The sequence below is a fragment of the Salvelinus sp. IW2-2015 genome, linkage group LG32 (assembly GCF_002910315.2).
Source record: "Salvelinus sp. IW2-2015 linkage group LG32, ASM291031v2, whole genome shotgun sequence".
In the NCBI taxonomy this organism is placed as follows: domain Eukaryota; kingdom Metazoa; phylum Chordata; class Actinopteri; order Salmoniformes; family Salmonidae; genus Salvelinus; species Salvelinus sp. IW2-2015.
Window position 1 is genome coordinate 19605337 of NC_036871.1, and position 25448 is coordinate 19630784.

Below are 25448 nucleotides of genomic sequence, written 5' to 3' on the forward strand. Positions count from 1 at the left end.
GCCACCGTTTGATGCCCACCCGGAGCCGCCACCGTTTGATGCCCACCCGGACCCTCCCCCATGGAGTCAGGTTTTGTGGCCGGAGTCCGAACCTTTGGGGGGGGTACTGTCACGCCCTGACCTTAGAGACCCTTTTTATTTCTCTATTTGGTTAGGTCGGGGTGTGATTTGGGTGGGCATTCTAGTTTTTCTATTTCTTTGTTGGCCGGGTATGGTTCCCAATCAGAGGCAGCTGTCTATCGTTGTCTCTGATTGGGGATCATACTTAGGCAGCCTTTTTTCCATCTTTAGTTTGTGGGATCTTGATTTTGCATAGTTGCTATGTAGCCTGCAGAACTTTACGTTCGTTTTTGTATTTTGTTGTTTTTCGGTGTTCATTTGAATAAAAGAAAGATGTTCGCCTACCACGCTGCACCTTGGTCTCATTACAACGACGAATGTGACAGAAGGCCTTGCCTACAGTGCCTTCAGAAAGTATTCAGGAGCCTGGACTTTTTCCACATTTTGCTTCGTTACAGCCTTATTCTACAATGGCTAAAATAAAACTATTTCCTCATCAATCTACGCACAATACCCAATAATGACAAAGCAAAAACAGATTTTTATAAATTTTGGCAAATTTATAAAAAWWAAAAAAATCTTATTTACATAAGTATTTAGACCCTTTGCTATGAGACTCAAAATTGAGCTCAAGTGCATTCTGTTTCCATTGATCATCCTTGAGATGTTTCTACAACTTGATTGATTGGTAAATTCAATTGATTGGACATGATTTAGAAAGGCACACACCTGTCTATATATGGTCCCACAGTTGACAGTGTATGTCAGAACAAARACCAAGCCATGAGGACGAAGGAATTGTCCGTAGAGCTCTGAGACAGAATTGTGTCGAGGCAATGATCTGGGGAAGGGTACCAAAAAAAGGTACCATGATAAACAAGATTCTCTGGTCTGATGAAACCAAGATTGAACTCTTTGGTCTGAATGCCAAGCGTCACGTCTGGAGGAAACCTTGCACCATCCCTACGGTGAAGCATGGTATTAACCCCTTCATGCTGTGCGTATGTTTTTCAATGGCAGGGACCGGGAGACTAGTCAGGATCGAAAGATGAACAGTGCAAAGTACAGAGAGATCCTTGATGAAAACCTGCTCCAGAGGGCTCAGGACCTCAGACTGGGGTGAAGGTTCACCTTCCAACAAGACAACGACCCTAAGCACACAGTCAAGACAACGCAGGAGTGGCTTCGGAGCAAGTCTCTGAATTTTCTTGAGTGGCCCAGCCAAAGCCTGGACTTGAACCAGATCAAACATCTCTGGAGAGACCTGAAAATAGCTGTGCAGCAACGCTCCCCATCCAASCTGACAGACCTTGAGAGGATCTGCAGAGAAGAATGAGAGAAACTCCCCAAATACAGGTGTGCAAGCTTGCAGCGTCATACCCAACAAGACTTGAGGCTCTAATCGCTGCCAAAAGTGCTTCAACAAAGTACTCAGTAAAGGGTCTGAATACTTACTTAAATGTGATATTTCTGTAGTTTTTTTTTTTACTGTTTTTGCTTTGTCATTAGGGGGTATTGTGTGTAGCTTGATGAGGGGAGAAAACTATTTAATACATTTTAAAATGAGGCTGTGACGTAACAACAAAAAAGTCAAGGTGTCTGAATACTTTCTGAATGCACTGTATGTACAGTATAATTTGACTTGAGGTAAATTGTATATATTATGTGTTAAAGTAACTGTCCAATGAAAATCTCACTTTTAAAAGTTCATATTCTGTTTACTYATATCAAAATAATGAGGTTGAATCGTCCTATACTCGCATTTGTGGCCAAAGTATAAATGGAAGAAGAAAAAAAACGTATGTTTAATAGAYCATTTAATCTCCCTGAGGAGGATGAGCTGGCCAATCAGCGGTCTACTTGTATGAATATTTTTTATGACCAGTATACCACACCATTCCAACACAGAAATACTTATTTTTAACATAYTTAGTTATTTCCATCATATTGTAAGTAATTATAGGTCATATTTCATAGAAATCTGGCAACCCTGGGCAGTTAATTTAAGAAGCAGTATGTCAAAATTACCAATAGTTATCCATGTTATTGACACCTGTACATATCATGTCTATACTGTGTATCACTGTGGCAGGTGCAATGGACCATAGCCTTCCATTCAATACTACATAAGTTGTTTGCTGAGAAGTGTTGTGTTGTGTTCCTTTGCAGGAAAACATTTCTTTTTTTAGCCTTATTTACCATTAAAGGAACCTGATTTGAAGGTAGTGTGTGTTTGCTGAGTAGTGCCTTGTTGTGTTCCTTTGCAGGAAAGCTGGTCTGATTCTCTCCCAGCTGGATGACCTGAGTGGATGGTGCAGGGGTCTTCTCCAGGAGCCCAAGATCGGCCTGCGCAGGATGTCCCTCAAGTATCTGTCCTGCCGCTACACAGACACCAAGGCCTTTGGTCTCAACTGGGTAGACCTGGGACAGGATGTGCGAAAGGCCTGCGACGAACAGAACCTGCCAGTCATGTACAATGATTATGGGGAGCCCAAAGAACGTTGAATGTCACACAACAAATAATGGTTCTTGAGGAGTTGGAAGTGTGCTTTTGGGGTTATCTTCATGTCTGCTTTTCAATTATTGTGTGTTCTAACCCTTATTTACGGTTATAGGAACCTGATTTCAAGGTAGGGTGTATTTGAGAAGCGAAGAGGATTTATTTCAACAGTTACTAGAGCAAGGTATAACAGTAATGCTTTACTGCATTTAGACAGCACTTTTCATGACTTTTGGGAAATKTGGAAGTTGCACCAACAATCCCGTCCCCAAAATGTATATATTATGATGACGAAGATTCAGTTATTTAACATGTTGAATGTAGTATTCAAGTATAAATTCATATTTAAGCTGTTGTACATGTATGGAGATGGGCAGTATATGAATTTGTGGTCAATTTCAGAAGTTTGGGAGGTCATGTACAGTTTGACTTGTTTTTAGTCTCTATTGAATCCGCATCGCGGAAGTACAGCTTTACAGAGTGATTGTAATTTAAAGGCGTTGTTCCTGCTTTAGCGTAGACTGCATTCATGGTAAACGCTGCATATTGGAAATTATCTTTACATTCTATTGCGTAATGCTTCAGCTTTACAGACTGATAGAGCCTTAAATGTTTAAAGTTGCCAAACCCAAATGACAGTATTTGCTACATCAATAAATTCCTAATTATTCTGAAATCAAATGGCTATCTTTGAATCAGTATTTCTATTACAAAATGAAAGAACAGAAAATCTATGTTTTATATTGTTTATCTGTAGTATGTTTATAGATCTAATCCTATCATACTGTATGTGTCTTAAGAATATACATGTGCAACAGGTGTTGTTGATACTGTAAAAACACAGAAACTCAACTAACATGCCAGTGTTTGATACCTTTCTTTTATTATAATAATTGTTCATACATTTAATACAATAGCATTTCAAAGCGGCACACACTTGTGATTAATATCAACCAAATGCTGACTGTTTTCTTGAATACATTTTTTGGGGCTCCTAACACATTCCTTAATGCAGTAGTTGTCCCCATAACATTGTCATGACGTTGCCTGTTTAGGTACATAAAGCCCATCCCCCTCTCCCTGCCACTCCCTGCCTCCCCCTTTCCTCATTCAACCCATGCTGTGGTCACAGAGAGACATCATAAATTCCTGAGAATCTCCTCATGGCCAAACAGTATTAGAGAGAGGGTAAACTTTCAGGACAAAGGAAATTTCTTCCACCTCACAGAGCTTGAGGTACGAACAGATTTCATGTTCCGGAAAAAGTATAAAAGATCGGTGAAGATTCCAGCTATTAACATGTCCGTTTGTCACCACGTGGGAAACTCATGGGAGACTGTGTGGCTACATTACCATACCGCTGTTTATATAATAACCTCAGATATRAGGTTTACATCTGATTGTTGTATAAAATGAATGRGTGAGTATGATACTGTTTGTATAATKGTGTWATATGATTTTGGACTGTTTAATGAAGAAAAATACWAATCCCTTTTGATTTGAACTAAATCCGAGGACCCGCCCCTGAGCCAGTTGGGTCAGACATCCTGGGACAGCCCCTCTCTGCAATCCGAATAAAAACCCAACTCTGAGAAATTATCAGCAGACCATGTTTTTCTCCATAGGAGGAGAACGAAGGTTGAATACCATTGCTGAATCTTTTAACCACACCACGTGGTTAAACTCAAAGACTATACCGACAGAATAAGAACAAGTCTTTGATATTGACTACTAGTCTGCAGCTAGGAATTTGGTATCATTGAACGCGAAGAACGACAACCGCCGAAACATCCATTCTATAACGAATGTCACTCTGAACTATCCACAATAACCAAGACAGAAAGACGGACGAAACTCTCCAACAGAAACAAACTTTTCTCCAGCGATCAAGACGACACACTGAGCGTAAATATATATATATTGATTGCARTTGTTCCCGAATGAGTGAGCGTTCATGTGTAAAGGATTATCATGTCAATTGTTATAATTATGAACTCTGTAGTGACTTCTTGGTCGACCCTCAATTTTCCCTTTGTCTAACAAGCCGCCATGCCGGTTCAGCCCACTAGGGCATATTTCTCCTATCATTTCATGTAACCCTTTTAAGTTTGTTTGTTTGTTTATGCATTTCTGTGAATTACTTAGTTAGTAATAAATAAATGATTTAAGACAATTGATGTATGGATGACTCATAGTGAAGACTGGGTTCGTGCAGATAACCAACAATTTACGACGTTTGGAATGAGACTAACGTGAGGTAAAATAAATAAATCATGAATCAGAAGACTATTGATCAGATATTAAAATATCTGAAAGGTTATATTGGGAAATTATAACTTTATAATCTGACTACTCTCCATGGTGCCCCCAAATTCATAGTTAATTAGTTACGTTATTAATCAGTTGATCGCGTAATCCCTAATTACAGGAATCTTTGATAWAAACTATAAATCTTCAATTTAATGATAGCAAAGACACGACAACATAGACTTGAAAACCAATGCTTGTAGATATTTTCATATGTGCATTAAATAACAGCACAGAACAGTGGTTTGCTTCTGTAAATATTGTATTACACATGATTTGTATTATAACATTGATAACAGTGGACTGTAAGGATAAGGATATCTTGCGTTATGAGAAAGCCATTGGTTGATATTGGTAGGTATGTTTCTTTTTGTGCAATTTGCACGAGAGGTGTGAGCATTCATTATGTATAGTTATATGTATATTCATTTTGGAGAGGTTTGTTTATTCAATACAGTGAAGTGGATTAGAAAAATGGACAGATTAAAATGCTTAACAAAATGAATTATCCATCAGAAGTGAATCAGAATTGTTACCATACACAACATAAGCTGATGAAACAACACAAATCTGCATGTTAGATATAGTAGTTTATGTGGATAATCTAATGTTCCCTTTTTCACTTTGATCTTTGCTATTTCAAAAAATAAAGAATATATCAAATGTGGAGTGTTACCTTATCAGTCACCACGTCTAGGCCTTGTTCCTTTTCAGTCAGTTAACTCAAGTCAATGTCACACTGATGGGAATGTTTCTTATGGATTGTAGAGCCTCAAACATGATGGTATAAACAAAATTACAATGCCAAAAGACATGTAAATGCAACATGTAAAGTGTTGGTCCCATGTTTCATAAGCTGAAATAAAAGATCCCAGAAGTGTTCCATACGCACAAAAAGCTTCTCTCAAATTTTGTGCACAAATTTGTTTACATCCCTGTTAGTGAAGCATTTCTCCTTTGCCAAGATAATCCATCCACCTGACAGGTGTGGCATATCGAGAAGCTTATTAAACAGCATGATCATTACGCAGGTGCACCTTGTGCTGGGGACTGTCACTTCCTGACCATAGAGAGCCTTCATTTTCTATGGTGGAGTAGGCCAGGGCGTGACTGGGGGGTGTTCTAGTTTATTATTTCTATGTGGGGTTCTAGGTTTAATTTTCTATGTTGGTGATTTGTATGATTCCCAATTATAGGCAGCTGGTAATCGTTGTCTCTAATTGGGGATCATATTTAAGTAGTGTTTGTTCCCACCTGTGTTTGTGGGATATTGAATTTTCTATTTTGAGTTAGTGTATGTAGCACCTCTGTAGTCACGGTTTCTTGGTTTGCTAAGTTTCACTATTAATAAATTATGTGGAACTCAACATTCGCTGCGCCTTGGTCCGTCTCAACAAACGATCGTGACAGGGACAATAAAAGACCACACTTAAATGTGCAGTTTTGTCACACAACACAATACCACAGAAGGTTTGAGGGAGAGTGCAATTGGCATGCTGACTGCAGGAACGTCCACCAGAGCTGTTGCCAGAGAATTTAATGTTAATTTCTCTACCATAAGCCGCCTCCATCGTCATTTTCGAGAATTTGGCAGTATGCCTCACAACCTCAGACCATGTGTAACCACGGCAGCCCAGGACCTCCACATCTGACTTCACCTGCGTTATGGTCTGAAACGAGCCATCCGTACAGCTGATGAAACGGTCGGTTTGCACAACCAAAGAATTTCTGCACAAAGTGTCAGAAACCGTCTCAAGGGAGCTCATCTACAGGTTTGTCATCCTCACTAGGGTTTTGACCTGACTGCAGTTCGGCGTCATAACCAACTTCAGTGGGCAAATGTTCACGTTCGATGGCCATTGGCACACTGGAGAAGCGTGCTCTTTATGGATGAATCCTAGTTTCAACTGTACAGGGCAGAGAGCAAACAGTTTGTATGGCGTCATGTGGGCGAGTGGTYTGCTGATGTCAATGTTATGAACAGAGTGCCCCATGGTGGCAGTGGGGTTATGGTATGGGCAGGCATAAGCTACAGATATCGAAAACAATTGCATTTTATCCATGGTAATTTTAATTTAGAGATACCGTGACGAGATCCTGAGGCCCATTTTCGTGCCATTCTTCCACCACCATCATCTCATGTTTCAGCATGATAATTCMYGGCCCCATGTTGCAAGGACACAATTCCTGTAAGCTGAAAATGTCTCAGTTCTTCCATGGCCTGCATACTTACCAGACATGTCACCCATTGAGCATGTTTGGGATACTCTGGATTGACATTTACGACAGCGTGTTCCAGTTCCCGCCAATATGCAGCAACTTCGCACAGCCATTTAAGAGGAGTGGGACAACATTCCATAGGCCACAATCAACAGTCAGATCAACTTTATGCAAAGGAGATGTGTCACACTGCATGAGGCAAATGGCGGTCACACCATATACTGACTGGTTTTCTGATCCATGTCCCTACTTTAAAACCAAAAGTTATTTGTGACCAACAGATGCATATCTGTATTTCCAGTCATGTGAAATTCATAGATTAGGGCCTAATTTATTTCAATATATTTTCCTGATACTTTTGTTTATTTGGTACATTTTCTTAACTCTTTCTTGAACTACATTGTTAGTTAAGGGCTTGTAAGTAAGCATTTCACGGTAATGTCTAAACCTATTGTATTTGGCTCATGTGACAAATAAAGTTTGATTTGATTTGAACTCTTTGAAATTGTTGTTGCATTTATTTTTGTTCAGTGTATATTCTTACGGGCAAGAGATACAGATAGTACTGTATGTGTTTCCCCTATGTTCAGAGGAGTGGGGAGACCCCAAAACAAACAAGTTAGATAAAATCAGCATCTGACAAAGTTACAGTTTATTCAATATCAAGAGTAAAATACAGTATAGTATCACACAGAACAAGACGACACTTAGGTATAATATTTGTTTGGAATATTTCTTGAGAAAACTGCTACATCTTACAACTCTCTAAGCATAAAGTGTTAAGTTAGGTACCTATGATATGCTTACATGTGTATTATGTGATATGATGTTGAAATACTGTAGACCTCCGTAACTACATCTACATGCGACATTAGAGATTTCCCAAATATATTATTCTATACAAGTTAGTCGTCTTTACAGATTAGTTATTGTGTTGAAATCCTAAAAGCTACAATCTTGAAACACTGTTTTAATTTTTGGTTAAGAAGAGATAGCGTTTATTGCTCTCTAATAGGAAAACAAACTGGAAATACATCATGTCCAGGGGTGAAGTTCATCTTGTTGTTTCATTGTGAGCCAGCCTTGGCCTATCCCGTTCCATCGTTCATAGCAGTCCTGCTTCCAAGTATTTGGCTTTGCTCTTGTTCTCCTCTGCATTTGGATCACGGCAAGTGCATTCATCCTGATCACAGTCGGCCCCAAACTGAATGACCTGTCAATCAGTCAAGTAACCAGGAGATTAGAAACAAATCTCAAGTGACAATAAAATCACAACCAGGGGTCATTTCCCCAATTGAACCAATACATCCACAAGGTAATAGCAGACGTTTAACAATGCAATAAACTATGCCCTTAATAGTATTGCATAGTATTATATATTTGAGCTCTACAACACTTTTTATTTCTTCACAATTTCAAAGACAAACAAAATGTCTCCCAAGAGATAAATAAAGGGAGTGATGTCAAATAGTTCACCATGGACTTAACAGTGAGAAACCTTGAGTGGGGGAGGGAATACACCACAGTGGTGAACGGATGAACACATGTTAAGAATCAACAATAGGTTGCCAAGTCTTGTCTAGGACGCAGGCCATCACCACAGGTTGCAAAATAAACTCAGATGCCCTGCAAAGCAGTCTGTTGCAAGAAATGTAAACTAAGCTAGGTTAATGCAGAGGCTAGCCTACCTTTGATTTCATTGATGATTAATGGAAGTAATAGTTTTATTGAAGACTTAGCAACTGTTCCAGAAGGTTAAGAATAGAAAATCAGATCCCATTAAAAGTATGTTTGTTTGGCAACAAATTGTTTCCTAAGCCTAATGTTGGTTCATTGATGGAGGCTGTGGTGAGCCAAATGATATATTGCACTATGTAGGGAATAGGGTGTAATTTGGGACAAAACCATACCCTGCTGCCTTTGCTTTGTTCAAATGACTTCTGAACAACAGAGACTGGATGTTTTTCCTGCTTGCGTCAAACAAAAGCCAATAATTTGACTGTTTTGTATGCAGTTTTGAGTAGTTGCTATCCAATGTTTATCACAACTTCAATAAACTCTTTTGAAAATGTAATAATATATGTTTTAGAGACAAGTCAATTTAAGAATTATTTAAGAATTAATTGAATGAAAGATTTGCACTGTACAAAAATGTAGAACACATTGTGGCTTATCGAACTTATTAGGCCGCATTTGTCCAATCACATCAGATATTTTCACATCAGATCTTTATCAGAGCTGATCTTATTGGTCAAAAGACCAATTAGTGGAACAAATATCAAAATTGTGCTGCCTTTGTAAACACAGCTTGACATGTTTGTGCTTCAACTGGAAGCGAATGGACTGAGTCGTCTTCTAGTCTACTGTCCAAGTCTGCTGCCAGCTCGGACTTTGGACCCAAAACCAGACTCTACAAATCAAAGTGCCCAGGAGACCAGAGGAGTTTCCATGGGCTGCATAAACACCAGTGCTCCACAGTTCCACTGGACCCACAGTGGCAGGATGCTGTCGCTCACGGTTTATTTCACTTTCTCAGAGCTTGATAGTTTAACTGGTGTTTTACAGTTACAGAAGACCACAGACACCTGGCCTTCCCCTCATAAAATACTATTTAGCAGGCGATTTATTTATGACAGGCACTCCGTTGCTTAGCTTACTCATTCAAGGGGGAACCGGCAGTAGCCGCGCTACCACCATGAGTCATAGGTACGGACATGAGAGAGACGAATGACCTCCAGTTAGCTGGCTGCAGCAGACTTTCAGGAATGAATAGGCAGTATGCATATACAGTAAGCAAAATAGCAGGTATGTGGGAGAAAAACATCCCCACTGCAGTAGACTGACTCATATGGAAGCATAGAAAAAAGCAGGTCATTTAAGGAGGGGTATGGGGGTGACGATGAAAACAGGTAAATTTACCTTTCTGGTTGAGAGGGTGGATGGACAGCAGTCCCCTCCATCATACTCGCAGTAGGCCCTGTTGTTGATGGTGTCACACCAACCATCTCCCCCAAAGGGCTGGAAAAATGGAAACTCTTATTAAAGGTAGCATCCGCAAGATGAGATCATCATAAACAACGGTGCAACTTCCTATTTGCAGACGTCAACATCCAAATAGAAAAGCACCAAGAGTGGATACCATTGCCTTTTCCTTTAATTAATTAACAACTAGTAAAGAGCTGATACCTGACCTCTCAGAGCTGTAACTAAATATTTGGAATTTTTTGCAGTACTTTGGTGAGTTCTGTCAAACTCGGCAACGGCATAAAATGGTCAAATTTATGCTACATAAAAAAATGTAAGGCGTCATAATGAAAGCCTTCAACTTAAACTTGAGGTTATTGTGCCAAAAGTGAGAAAATAAGAGGTGACTACCAAAGATACTTTTGGTTTTCCYCGGGCTGATGGAGCCCTTTCAATGTACCTGAATCCATATATCACAGCATAGGCCCACTCTAAGAAGTAAAATACCCTGGAAGAATCTTTTGGGTTTCCAGAGGAACCCCTCTGATAAAGGGTCTCCGAGGAACCCCTGAGTAAAGATTCAAAACAGAACCTTTATGTGATGGGAGGGGTTACATTTTGAACCTTTTTAATAATATATTGTAAAGGGGGCAACCTATCAGAAGATTGGAGGTGTGGCTTTTAGGTAGGCATTTTTGGCCACCCGTTACAGTAAATGTCATTCCTTTTTTTTGTGGCTACATTTTTGTTGGGAAAGTTACAGGTACATTATCCATTTCAAATTATAAATTTATAAAGCCTGCACCTGTAGGCTGCCCCTCAAAAGAAGAAAAAAAAAMCAGAAAGAAATACATACAGAGTTTCATTATAAATTATAAATTCAGTGTAAACAGGAAAACAAAACAAAAAAGAGGTGGGCCTCCACCTCTCAGCCCATTCCCCCAACCCCACCCAGCCAACATGTCTCCATCCAACCCCCCACCCTGGAAACCCTGTTTCCCACCCCTTTCCACCCCTGCTAGCAACTAGGGTTGATCATCAGTCACCCTCCAACACCCACCCCTCCTTCCAGTGACCAGAGAAAATCCTCCCCATACCATCCTTTACCCATGGGCCGGCCTGAAAGCAAAGAAATAAAAAAAAGGGGAAGAAAATGTCAAAGTTCTTGAGATTTTCCGGATTGACTGACCTTCATGTCTTAAAGTAATGATGGACTGTCGTTTCTCTTTGCTTATTTGAGCTGTTCTTGCCATAATAGGGCTATCTTCTGTGTACCACCCCTACCTTGTCACAACACAACTGTTTGGCTCACAATTTTAACAAGGCACACCTGTTATTTGAAATGCATTCCAGGTGACTACCTCATAAAGCTGGTTGGGAGAATGCCAAGAGTGTGCTAAGCTGTCATCAAGGCAAAGGGTGGCTACTTTGAAGAAACTCAAATATAAAATATATTTGTTTAACACTTTTTTGGATACTACATGATTCCATATGTGTTATTTCAGAGTTTTTATGTCTTCACTATTATTTTACCCATTGCTGACAGGTGTATAAAATCGAGCACACAGCCATGCAATCTCCATAAACAAACATTGGCAGTAGAATGGCCTTACTGAAGAGCTCAGTGGCTTTCAACGTGACACCATCATAAGATGCCACCTTTCCAACAAGTCAGTTCGTCACACCTTGATCTGTTTCACCTGTCTTTTTTGCTTGTCTCCATCCCCCTCCAGGTTTCGCCCATCTTCCCCATTATCCTCAGTGTATTTATACCTGTGTTCTCTGTTTGTCTGTTGCCAGTTCGTTTTGTTCATCAAGCCAACCAGGGTTTTCCCCCTTGCTCCTGTCTTTTTCTAGTTCCTGATTTCTAGTTTTCCCGGCTTTCTATCTGCCCTGACCCTGAGCCTGCCTGCCATTTTGTACCTTGTCACACCACCCTGGATTATTGACCTCAGCCTGCCCTGACCCCAAGACTGCCTGCCGTTTTGTACCTTTTGGACTCTGATCTGGATTACTGACCTCTGCCTGCCCTTGACCTGTCGTTTTGCCTGTCCCCTGTTCTAGTAATAAAGTTTTGATACTTCGACACTGTCTGCATCTGGGTCTTCCCTGAAACGTAATACAGTTAGTCACATTTCTGCCCTGCTAGAGCTGCCCCCAGTCGAGTGTAAGTTCTCTTATTGTGAAGTGGAAACATCTAGGAGCAACAACGGCTCAGCCGCAAAGTGGTAGTCCACACAAGCTCACAGAATGGGACCGCCAAGTGCTGAAGCGCGTAAAAATCGTCTGTCCTTGGTAGCAACACTCACTACCGAGTTCCAAATTGCCTCTGGAAGCAACGTCAGCACAATAACTGTTAGTCGGCAGCTTCACTAACTGGCAGTCCGACGGACAAATCTGGGTTTGGCGGATACCAGGAGAACGGTACCTGCCCTAATGCACAGTGCCAACTGTAAAGTTTGGTGGAGGAGAAATAAGGGTCTGGGGCCATTTTTCCTTGTTCAGGCTATGCGCCTTAGTTCCAGTGAAGGGAATTTTAACATTACAGCATACAATTACAAGGCCCTTTCCTGTTTCAGCATGACAATGCCCCCGTGCACAAAGCAAGGTTTATACAGAAATTATTTGTCGAGATCAGTGTGGAAGAACTTGACTGGCCCGCACAAAGCCCTGACTTCAACCATCAAACACCTTTAGGATGAATTGGAATGCCAACTGCGAGCCAGGCCTAATCGCCCAATATCAGTGCCCGACCTCACTAATGCTCTTGTGGCTGAATGGAAGCAAGTCCCCGCAGCAATGTTCCAACATCGAGTGGAAAGCTTTCCCTATAACAGCAAAGGTCCCCCTTTGCTGTTATAGCAGCAAAGGGGGACCAACTCCAWATTAATGCCCATGATTTTGTAATGAGATGTTCGATGAGCCGGTGTCCACATACTTTTGGTCATGCAGTGCAAGTAACATAATGTGGCACAACTGCTAAACATGAGAAAGTAGCATGTTTTGGCTTGCTTTTGGGCTATTTGTAATGTATCTTTAACATGACTCTTACAATGGTTAAATAAGTACAATCAAAAGTTAGACTATTTAAATCATAAGAGACCTTGGCCTAAAATGATCTAAAATCATTACTTGACCTCCTTTGGTATAAAGCAAGACAATAAAAATGACTGTAACATCAACAGTATGAACACCCATGCTTTCCACAAAAAATATTTTCAAAGCAGACATGCATGCTTGTAAATATCCTCTGCCAAAATATTTTTTTACAGATTTTACTCGTCCAAATGCCAATTTTTATCAACAATTTCACCCACGTTTCTTCTCACCCAAATGTTCTCAATAATGTGAGTGAGAGGCATAACTTTTCCACTAGTGAGTCATTCTGTTTTTCATTTGATAAAGCTGCCATTAATGGAATGTGAGGTGATAAGGGGTCGTAGAACACTGATGGATTGGACTTCCACGGATTGCTCCAGGAATCTGAGAAATAAGGCAGAGGGATTGCTCCCCACTTCATAACAAGGCACAGGGCCCTGTGTAAACTGTCAGTAAATTTAACAGTACACCCTCTTAAAACATACTTGGAACTCTAGTGTCTGCTGGATTACAGTGTCAGTGTAATGTACCAAGTTTGAAGGTGTTTATGGTACCATGTCTCCACAAGCAGACTTTGGAAGAACGGCCGACTTTTCCTCAGAACCTTGTGTTTTCTCTTTTAAAAAATCCATTGTTCTAGTATGCTGTAAACTAGACACCACACAGTGTGCTATCTGAGGGTCACAACTCATCCATTTGATAGCTTGCTGAGCTGTTTGAGTTACAGCAGTGAATAAAGATATCCACTGTCAGATAGACAACCTGGCTATTTACTCATTTTCCTGGCTTCTGTCCAAAGGAGGGCTCTTAGTTTCTATTTTATTGAGTAATTCTACTTGTTTAATCCAAGTTGTTATTTAAAGAATCCAGAATTTACTGTAAACGAACCCTTTTGTTAATGCTATTCACACAAACATACAGTACCAGTCAAAAGTTTGGACACACTCATTCAAGGGTTTTAATTTATTTTTACTATTTTCTACATGGTAGAAAAAAAATAATCAAAATATATTTTAGATTCTTCAAAGTAGCCACCCTTTGCCTTGATTACAGCTTTGCACACTCTTGGCATTCTCTCAATCGGCTTCATGAGGAATGATTTTCCAAAAGTCTTGAAGGAGTTCCCACATATGCTGAGCATTTGTTGGCTGCTTTTCCTTCACTCTGCGGTCCAACTCATCCCAAACCATCTCAATTAGGTTGAGGTCAGGTGAATGTAGAGGCCAGGTGATCTGATGCAGCACTCCATCACTCTCTTTCTTGGTCAAATAGCCCTTACACAGCCAGGAGGTGTGTTGGGTCATCGTCCTGTTGAAAAACTAATGACAGTCCCACTAAGCGCAAACTAGATGGGATGGCGTATTGCTGCAGAATGCTGTGGTAGCCATGCTGGTTAAGTGTGCCTTGAGTTCTAAATAAATCACCAACAGTGTCACCAGCAAAGCAACCCCACACCTCCTACTCCATGCTTCACGGTGGGAACCACACATACGGAGATCATCTGTTCACCTACTCTGCGTCTCACAAAGACACGGCGGTTCGAACCAAAAATCTCACATTTGGACTCATCACACCAAAGGACAGATTTCCACCGGTCTAATGTCCATTGCTCGTGTTTCTTGGCCCAAGCAAGTCTCTTCTTCTTACTAGTGCCCTTTAGTGGTTTCTTTGCAGCAATTCAACCATGAAAGGCCTGATTCACGCAGTTTCCTATAAACAGTTGATGTTGAGATGTGTCTGTTACTTGAACTCTGTGAAGAATTTATTTGGGCTACAATCTGAGGTGCAGTTAACTCTAAATAACTTATCCTCTGCAGCAGAGGTAACACTGGGTCTTCCTTTCCTGTGGCTGTCCTCAGGAGAACAAAGTTTCATCATCACGCTTGATGGTTTTTGCGACAGCACGTGAAGAAACTTTAAAAGTTCTTGAAAGTTCCGCATTGCCATAATATGGACTTGATCTTTTACCAAATAGAGTTACCTTCTGTATACCACCCCTACCTTGTTACAACACAACTGATTAGCTCAAACGCATTAAGAAGGAAAGAAATTCCACAAATTAACTTTTAACAAGGTACACCTGTTAATTGAAATGCATTCCAGGTGACTACCTCATGAATCTGGTTGAGAGAATGCCATGAGTGTGCAAAGCTGTCATCAAGGCAAAGGGTGGCTACTTTGAAGAATTTGTTAAACACTTTTTTTTGGTTACTACATGAATCCATGTGTTATTTCATATTTTTGATGTCTTCACTATTATTCTACAATGTAGAAAATTGTAATAATAAAGAAAAACCCTGGAATGAGTAGATGTGTCTATTGACGGGTACTATATTTCTCAAGAAACATAAATTAGCACAACGCAAATATATCCAGGATGTCTCAGTAAGTTTGACAATACCAGAATAAATCTTGCCTAAATTCATCATTACCAACACCAAGGGTGGGAATCCCCACAAACAGTATCTCTTCATGCCACCAAAAAAATCTATCTTTCAAATTTAAGAGCCAAACATGGTTATACATTAAACCTAAAAATCCTACTAGAGTGAAGGAAGGAGTTACGCTCGAAGAGCATGCCGACTGGCCAAGTTTAATGCTAAGTGAAAGATACAATAAACAAGATAAACTCCATAGCAACAACTGTTAATGTTTTGGAGGCTCCACAYAACCTCTTCCTGATTGGGACTCCCCAGAGTTCCTCAGAGCTCGCTTGCTAATTATGTTCTAGTCTAAGTTCATTCTCAAATGAAAGGTCATGTTTAGCGGTTCAAAACAAATCCTCGAATGTGGGTCTGGCAAAAGTGAAACATTAAATTACAGTAACAACCTCTACAGTAGACTATTAAAAGGACAATATTATGATACTAACACAAATCTAGAATAAATACAGTGCATTCAGAAAGTATTCAGACCCCTAGACTTTTTACACATTTTGTTACATTACAGCCTTATTAAAAAATTGCTTAAATACATTTCTCATCATTTGACATACAATACCCCATAATGACAAAGCAAAAACAGGTTTTTAGAAATGTTTTCAAATGTATAAATAAATAAAATTTTCAGACCCTTTGCTGTGAGACTCGATCTCAGGTGCATCCTGTTTCCATTGATTATCCTTGAGATGTTTCTACAACTTGATTGGAGTCCGCTTGTGGTACATTAAATTGATTGGATATATTTTTGAAAAGCACACCTGTCTATATAAGGTCCCACAGTTGAAAGTGCATGTCAGAGAAAAAACCAAGCCATGAGGTCAAATGAATTGTCTGTAGAGCTCTGCGACAGGAATTCCCCAAGAACACAAAGGCCTCCATCATTCTTAAATGGAAGAAGCTTGGAACCACCAAGACGGTCACTCTGACAGAGCTCCAGAGTTCCTCTGTGGAGATGGGAGAACCTTCCAGAAGGACAACCATTTCTGCAGCACTCCACCAATCAGACCTTTGTGGTATTGTGGCCAGACTGTCACGTCGTTTGTATAATTAACGGACCAAGGCGCAGCATGCATAGAGTTCCACATGTTTAATTAAAGAAACTCACCAAAACAAAACAGAACAAAAATGAAACGTGAAGTCAAATGCAGTGCAACTGGCAACTACACACAAACAACGATAAACAGCTGCCTCTGATTGGGAACCATACCAGGCCAACATAGACAAATAATAACCTAAATAACCCACCCTAGTCACACCCCGACCTTACCAACATAGAGAATAAAAGGATCTCTATGGTCAGGGCGTGACAGTACCACACCCCCCAAAGGTGTGGACTCCGACCGCAAAACCTGACTCATTAGGGGAGGGTCCGGGTGGGCATCTAACGTCGGGGGCGGCTCCGGTGCGGGGCAAAGTACCCACTCTGCTCGCGGATACGTCAGCTTCGGTGGTAGCTCTGGCGCGGGAATCGTCGCCGGAAGCTCCAGACTGTGGATCGTCGCCGGAGGAACCGGACCGTGGATCGTCGCCGGAGGAACCTGACCGTGGGTCGTCACCGGAGGAACCGGACCGTAGATCGTCGCCGGAGGCTCCGGACCGTGGATCGTCGCCGGAGGCCCCGGACCGTGGATCATTGCCGGGGACTCCGGACCGTGGATCGTCGCCGGAGGAACCGGACCATGGATCATCGCCGGGGACTCCGGACCGTGGATCATCACCGGAGGCCCTGGACTGGGAACCGTTGCTGGAGGCTCCGGACTGGGAACCGTTGCTGGAGGCTCCGGACTGGGAACCGTTGCTGGAGGCTCCGGACTGGGAACCGTCGCTGGAGGCCTGGTGCGTGGAGCTAGCACAGGGCATACCAGGCTGGGGAGACGCCCTGAAGGCCTGGTGCGTGGAGCTGGCACAGAGCGTACCGGGCTGGGGAGACGCACTGGAGGCCGGGTGCGTGGAGCCGGCACAGGACGTACCGGACTGGGGAGACGCACAGAAGGCCTGGTGCGTGGAGCCGGCACAGTACGTACTGGGCTGTGGAGGCGCACTGGAGGTCTGGAGCGTAGAGCTGGCACAATGTGTCCTGGACAGATGACAACCTTCGCACGGCAAGTGCGGGGAGCTGGCACAGGACGCACCGGGCTGTGGAGGCGCACTGGAGACACAGTGCGTAGAACCGGCACAGGACGTACTGGGCCGTGGAGGCGCACTGGAGGTCTGGAGTGTAAAGCTGGAACAACGTGTCCTGGACAGATGACAACCTTCGCACGGCAAATGCGGAGAGCTGGCGCAGGACGTACCGGGCTGTGGATCCCTGCTCCTCCTGAGCACACTGCTTGGTCCGTGGGTGGTGGGATCTCCTGTCACGGTCGTTTGTATAATTAACGGACCAAGGCGCAGCATGCATAGAGTTTCACATGTTTAATTAAAGAAACTCACCAAAACAATACAGAACCAAAACGACACGTGAAGTCAAATGCAGTGCAACTGGCAACTACACACAAACAAACAAGATCCCACAAAAACCCAGTGGAAAAAAGGCTGCCTAAATATGATCCCCAATCAGAGACAGCGATAAACAGCTGCCTCTGATTGGGAACCATACCAGGCCAACATAGACAAATAATAACCTAGATAACCCACCCTAGTCACACCCCGACCTAACCAACATAGAGAATAAAAGGTCACGCCTATGGTCAGGGCGTGACACAGACAGAAGCCACTCCTCAGTAAAAGGCACATGACAGCCTGCTTGGAGTTTGGCTATAGGCACCTAACGGACTCTCAGACCATGAGTAATAAGATTGAACTCTTTGGCCTGAATGCCAAGCGTCACATCTGGAGGTAACCTGGCACCATCCTTACAGTGAAGCATGGTGGTGGCAGCATCATACTGTGGGGATTTTGTTCAGCGGCAGGGACTGGGAGACTAGTCAGGATCGAGGGAAAGATGAAGGGAGCAAAGTACAGAGAGATCCTTGATGAAAACCTGCTCCAGAGCGCTCAGGACCTCAGACTGGGGCGAAGGTTCAACTTCCAACAGGACAATTACCCTAAGCACACAGCCAAGACATCGCAGGAGTGGCTTCGGGACAAGTCTCTGAATGTCCTTGAATGGCCCAGCAAGAGCTCGGACTTGAACCTGATCAAACATCTCTGGAGAGACCTGGAAATAGCTGTGTAGTGACACTCCCCATCCAACCTAACAGAGCTTGAGAGGATCTGTAGAGATGAATGGGAGAAATTTCCCAAATACAGGTGTGCCAAGCTTTTACCGTCATACCATAGAAGACTCAAGGCTGTTATCACTGCCAAAGGTGCTTCAACAAAGCACTGAGTAAAGGGTCTGTATACTTATGTTAATGTGATATTTCAGTTTTTTATTTGTAAAAATGTCAAAAAATCTGTTTTTATTTTTTAATTATGGGGTATTGTGTGTAGATTGATGAGGGGGGGGAAACAATGCAATCAATTTTAGAATAAGGCTGTATCGTAACAAAATATGGAAAAAGTAAAGGGGTCTGAATACTTTCTGAATTTCTGTATATGATATTATCTATGACAACTATTACTCACACTGTAAGTTCAACTTCTGAATGACAGAAGAGTTTAGACTGGCTGTCTTAATGTAGATCACATGGGGTAGGCAAATGCTGTGCACTCCTCAACAAACAACTCTAATTGTTTTTTAAGGGCTGATTGGCTAGTCTTGACACATCCTAATTATATTATTCAGTTGTCTCTCTCCTTCCTACCGTCCAGAAGCCTTTGCCTACTTACTTACTTCCTGAAAGAAAAAGAAAATTCGAGTATTCTTCCAATCAATTTTTTTGCTGTTGAAATTGTTGCATTTTGTGAACTGTGTTTTAAAGAGGAAAACGTTGGCCTAGATAATGAAGCAGGCTTATGGTAAAGCCAATTATGATAAAGCCTCAGCTGACCTCTACACTTATCATCATCCTATTTTGTAAAGGAGCATCTGGATGAGATCTGGTGGGGAGCATTTGTAACACATGTGGAGTGGTATAATTTACAATGTTGTCATGGAGTATCTGGTTATAAGCAACTGTTTTGCTTAGCAACATGCACGGGAAGGTGGAGGGGAAAAATGTGCTGGCAGGTAGATGGAATATTTTAATACCATGAGACATCAACAGTTTGTGTTCCATAGATAGTTCCAGGTTACACTAAAGTCAGTTGAATTCTGAATAAAAAGGTTCTGAGTAACAATAGAGTAATATATAACAGCTAATAAATGAATGGGGAAATATATCAAAATACAAAGCCTGCCTTTTGATCCCCAAAAATAGACAAAATCAAAGGAAACGATGAAAGAAAAATGGAACTGTCAGTCTCAGAAATTATGGTTTGTAGCACATCATTGCCAGTGATATATATTTCAACAAATAAAGCCTGAACAAGGTAGAGAGAGAGACTTATAGTTTGCAGTGAACCTTGCCATAGTTGAGCACATTTGGGCCCCATTTCAATCCACTGCAGATGAAAGAACAGCACTGCGGGTTCTTTCAGAACTCACACTTTTGTACTTAGCTGCTTTAAGGAAAGGTTTTACTAACAATGACTGTGATATGTGCTTGTCTTACCTACCTTAGTTGATCGCACTGACTGTAAGCCGCTCTCGATAATAGTGTCTGCAAAATGACCAAAATCTAAATGTAAATCAGATGAGTTAAGTGTGTTAAAACTGACACAACCCGCAAGCTACTCCTCTCGCGGACAATGGATTTTCATGTGAAATCACAACTGCCCTTAAAATACAGCATAAACCTTCTCAGTGAACACACAGTGTGGTTTGCTTTATCTGCAATCGATTGAATTTGGGTCTTGGTTTGATATTCTCTATTGTGTATGACTTAATATAAATGGTCTTACCATGGTTTTATTTACTATTCACAGTCAAATGAAATCCCTTTTTACGGCATACATGTAGAGCCAAACAAATGTCTGTTCAAAGAATCTTCTCTGAGATCAAGCTTAGGCTACTTTAAAGAAAGGGATAGATATGATCAGGTAAGAAATACATTTTTCAAAGCATGTACTGCACAGGTCTTCATTTTGAAGACCAACACAATAGAGAGATAAAACCAACTGTATTGATAGAACAGAGCAGCCTAGATTTGCAAAAGATCTTATGTCTCATCTTTAATCATGTTGGTACTGTATAATACTGTAGCAGGCACCAGACCTGGATTAAAATACTATTGAAAATCCTTTCAAATAATTGATATGTGCTTTTCTGGCATAATGGACCAATACAATACTACCAAAACTGCAAACCTAACTCATCTGGCACTCCAGGCAGGCTAGAGCAAACACAACGTTTGTTTTTTAAGATTTTAAATAGTATATGAACCCTGTGTGGCAGGCACTATGCAGTATAGAACACTCACCTCACATGACTGGATACAGTGGATGAGTTTGGGGTCAGGATGCCACCTCGTCATTCCTGTGCAAACAATGTCCTGTAATGTAACATTGATTGAGACATTGTAATTAGTTATCAGTGTCTACAGCTATATCTATAGATCCAAACCTATTTTGGTTATACTAGGCTTACAGGAGACAGCTTGTCTGTGCACAGGACTTTATTTTTGTTCAATGACTTGATAAAGATATCTAACTGTACTTACATCTCTAACTTTACTCTAATGCTCCCATCAAACCAAAAACATTTAGTCAACAAGCCCATATTTTGTGTTATGAAGTGATCCAGCCAAAATGGCCCTGTCATCTTGAGTTCTCCTCATAATGGTGTGTGGCATTTACTTTCTACCTGAACGACAGCATACTAATCATATTGTTTGACTGAAAAACACTGTAGGAGTAACAGGACTTTGTGTCCCAAAAGTTGTCTTGTAAAGGGATACAGACATGATTCCCATCTAGACTCAATCGAACATAATGCCTTGGATCACGATGACCTGCCAGTAATACAACTCAAGTCATCAAAATCAGTGCCAAACTATTTGGCCTTAAGGCAGTTACGTCTGCTGGCTCAGTGAATGACCACCCAGTAGAGGGTCAAATGATAGGGTTATTTACGCCAGCCTTCATGTCAAAGCGATCCTTCGAGATAATATTGGGCAGGTTGCCCTTCTTAAGAAAACAACAGTCCATTTCACTCTGACACAACAGTGAAATTCCTAGACATTTTGTTGTGATGATTGCGTGTTGCGTAAATTCTTGAAAGGCGCCTATTTCTAATCGTATAAACTCTGATGTCACAACTTTTTTTGGTCCATCCGAATCTTTATACCTCATTATTTGCATTTGATCTTAACAGAATTCACAGTGAGGCTAAGAGTGTCCTCCTAACTGAGCAGAAAAGAAGCAGGAAGATTGCACCTGGTTGTTTATATCGAATAATAGAAATACATTCAGTAAAATAAGCTGCTAAGCGTAGGCCGGTGATTCATTTGCAGGAAAAGCTCAACTTGAAGGACAGACAACCGTTTGTTTTAGTCCATTATTCATCCAAATGAATCATTTGAGCAAGCCACAGAGCTGTGTGTGAAGCTCTAAGGTTACACCAGGCAAATATTAGCCAATACAAAATAAAATGTTGCAAATAACAAAGCAGCAACGTCTACGTCAGTCAAACACCTTACCTGAACCCTGCCTAGCAGCATCCAGTGCTTGACGCTGTCTGCTGTGGTGCTATTGGCTAGAACCACTGGGTCATGCAAGGCCGCACTGCATGTTGGGTAGCAAACTGMACCTGCAGTGATACAAAGTAAGCTTTCCTTTCACTCCAATTTGCATCGGTTGAATGTATTAATGTGCAACAAAAAAGCCCTAGTTAAGACTAGTCATCTGTGATTCAACAGCTTGGCAGCTCAGCTTGCAAAGTAATTTACCACCTGCTACCTGCTATGGCTCTGTTTTATTTTGCCTTGTGTATGCATGCCTTCTGGGATACACAACACACCACAATATATGGGCAATAAATATACACATTTATATATATATTCTGTATATATACAGTACCAGTCAAAAGTTTGGACACACCAACTCATTCAAGGGTTTTTCTTTATTTTTACTATTTTATACATCGTAGAATAATAGTGAATACATCAAAACTATGAAATAACAAAAATTAGCCACCCTTTCTTTGCCTTGATGACAGCTTTGCACACTCTTAGCATTCTCTCAACAAGCTTCATGTGGTAGTCCTCTGGATTGCATTTCAATTAACAGATGTGCCTTGTTAAAAGTTAATTTGTGGAATTAATGCGTTTGAGCCAATCAGTTGTGTTGTGACAACGTAGGGTTAGTATACAGAAGATAGACCTATTTGGTAAAAGACCATGTCCATATTATGTCAAAATAAGTTCAAACAAGCAAAGAGAAACAGCAATCCATCAGAGGATAAGTTATTTAGAGTTAACTGCACCTCAGATTGTAGCCCAAATAAATTCTTCACAGAGTTCAAGTAACAGACACATCTCAACATCAACTGTTCAGAGGAGACTGCGTGAATCAGGCCTTAATTTGTCGAATTGCTACAAAGAAACCACTACTAAAGGACACCAATAAGAAGAAAATATTTGCTTTGCTTGGGCCAAGAAACACGAGCAATGGACATTAGACCGGTGGAAATCTCTCCTTTGGTATGATGAGTCCAAATTTTAGGTTTTTGGGTCCAACCGCCGTGTCTTTGTGAGACGCAGAGTAGGTGAACGGATGATCTCCGAATGTGTTGTTCCCACCGTAATGCATGGAGGAGGTGTGACGGTGTGGGGGTGCTTTGCTGGTGACACTACCTGTGGTTTAGTTAGAATTCAAGTCACACTTAACCAGCATGGCTACCACAGCATTCTGCAGCTATACGCCATCCTATTTCGTTTGCGCTTAGTGGGACTATCATTACTTTTTCAACAGGACAACGACCCAAAACACACCTCCAGGCTGTGTAAGGGCTATTTGACCAAGAAGGAGAGTGATGGAGTGCTGCATTAGATAACCTGGCCTCCACAATCACCTGACCTCAACCCAATTGAGATTTGGGATGATTTGGAACGTGTAGTGAAGTAAAAACAGCCAACAAGTGCTCAGCATATGTGTGAACTCCTTCAAGACTGTTGGAAAAGCATTCCAGGTGACTACCTCATGGAGCTGGTTGAGAGAATGCCAAGAGTGTGCAAAGCTGTCATCAAGGCAAAGAAAGGGTGGCTACTTTGAAGAATCTAAAATATATTTTTATTTGTTTACAACTTTTTTGTTTATTACATGATTCCATATCTGTTATGTCATAGTTTTGATGTCTTCACTATTATTCTACAATGTAGAAAATAGTACAGATAAAGAAAAATGTTTGACTGGTACTGTATATATATTACCACGGTACAGTATTACATCATGAGATGTTTGAAAATTATCTGACTTTACACTGTAGAAACTTTCAGACTAAAGAAATACCAACTAAAATACATGAGATGTTTGAAAATTATCTGACTTTACACTGTAGAAACGTTCAGACTAAAGAAATACCAACTAAAATGCCTTCTGTGTAGACTCAATAAACACCAATAAAGCAACATAAGATGTGATTATCAGAACGATGCAATGCATAATTTCTTTGAAATAATACTGACAGTCTGTTGATTACTACAGTACATTGCAGTACATTACTACGCTAAAGTACTACTGTAAGTGTAATACGGAGTTTCCTCAAGCTGGAGGAGTTGAGAAGGAGACTTACCAACACTGAAACCCTCGTCACAGGCATACTGAACCCGATTGACATCAGGTGGAGGTGGGCAGGCTTCATTCAACCTTGTACACATTGTGAACTTCTCTGTCCACTCTCCATCTTTAGTGCAGCGAATTGTGTGCTGTCAGGAGAGATAAAAACAGAATGAATAAGATATGGCACTTTATTAATGGAATGGAATGACAGCTCAGACAGTGGAACCTATATTGCATCTTTTGTATAAAGAGAGCTAAAGCATTACGTTTTCCGAGGCGTGAGGACACTGGAGGGTACAGAGGCTGTTGTAGTGCCTGCCGTTGGTGCAGGTGAACATGCCCTCATAGACAGCAGGTAAAGATGGACAGGGAATGGGTTCACAGCCCCCCTCCTCCCACTGGCCCCCCTCTACACACTCCACCTTCAGAAACCTTCTGGGGACGCACAAACACACACACACGCACACACATACTGTCAGTAGGAATAACGGCCTACGCATCGGCCTTCACATACACAGTACTGACATACGGTGACGCACTAACAAACACCTACACGTCTTATGTAATCTCTGGCTAAACCTGAGGGAATAAGTAAGTACATGGACTAAATGGACTAAAGCCAGGAGTGAAAAAGAGAGGGATACAGTATTCACAAGCCTCAGTAATAACAAGTTATGGTACCGGTTACCATTTTCAGTAAAATTGTGGTGTTAACAATGTATTTGAGTAAATTCATTTAAAACATGTCAAAGTTCATAATAAACAAGATCATTTAAACCGATTTAATAGTGCTTTTGGTTCTTCACAGATTGTAACTCATTAGAAGTCCTTAAGACATTCACATATCTTAAAAGTGAGTTGAGAATCTCATAAAGAAGTCCAGATGTTAAATAAAGGTTAAATAAAAATGAACAAAATAAAAAGGTGCAAATGTCCTGTTCTGATATCAGTTTGTACATGCAGTTGGTCCAGTACAACATGCTGAGCAGTCTTAGAAAGTCTAGCTAGATTCAACAACAATGTCTTCGACGGGCCGATATGCCCAATAGTAAGGGATAATGCTGACTCCAACAAAGAGCGGAAATAAATCCGCAACATCGACTTACTAATGGGAAACCAACTCATTAGAAACATGTGAATCACATTGATAATCA

At 41.2% G+C, this 25448-nt stretch overlaps 2 protein-coding genes across 9 annotated transcripts in view; one reads left to right on the forward strand and one right to left on the reverse strand.

Moving 5' to 3' along the window:
• LOC111957288 (astrotactin-1) overlaps positions 1-3845 on the forward strand; it is a 247681-nt gene extending 243836 nt beyond the window's left edge. For all 8 annotated transcript variants that reach the window (XM_070436721.1, XM_023978078.2, XM_023978080.2 and 5 more), the window contains exon 23: positions 2328-3845. In XM_070436721.1, coding sequence (XP_070292822.1) covers positions 2328-2565 — 238 coding nt within the window. In that variant the 3' untranslated portion in view covers positions 2566-3845. The remainder of the gene's footprint in view (positions 1-2327) is intronic.
• Positions 3846-7716: 3871 nt separating this feature from the next.
• The window catches only part of pappa2 (pappalysin 2), an 87568-nt gene continuing 69836 nt past the window's right edge, over positions 7717-25448 (reverse strand). The window contains exons 18-23 of the mRNA XM_023977839.2: positions 24561-24729; positions 24308-24440; positions 22215-22324; positions 20997-21068; positions 10007-10105; positions 7717-8300 (exon numbers count right to left, since the gene is read on the reverse strand). Of these exons, the coding sequence (XP_023833607.1) occupies positions 8193-8300; positions 10007-10105; positions 20997-21068; positions 22215-22324; positions 24308-24440; positions 24561-24729 (691 nt within the window). The 3' untranslated portion in view covers positions 7717-8192. The remainder of the gene's footprint in view (positions 8301-10006; positions 10106-20996; positions 21069-22214; positions 22325-24307; positions 24441-24560; positions 24730-25448) is intronic.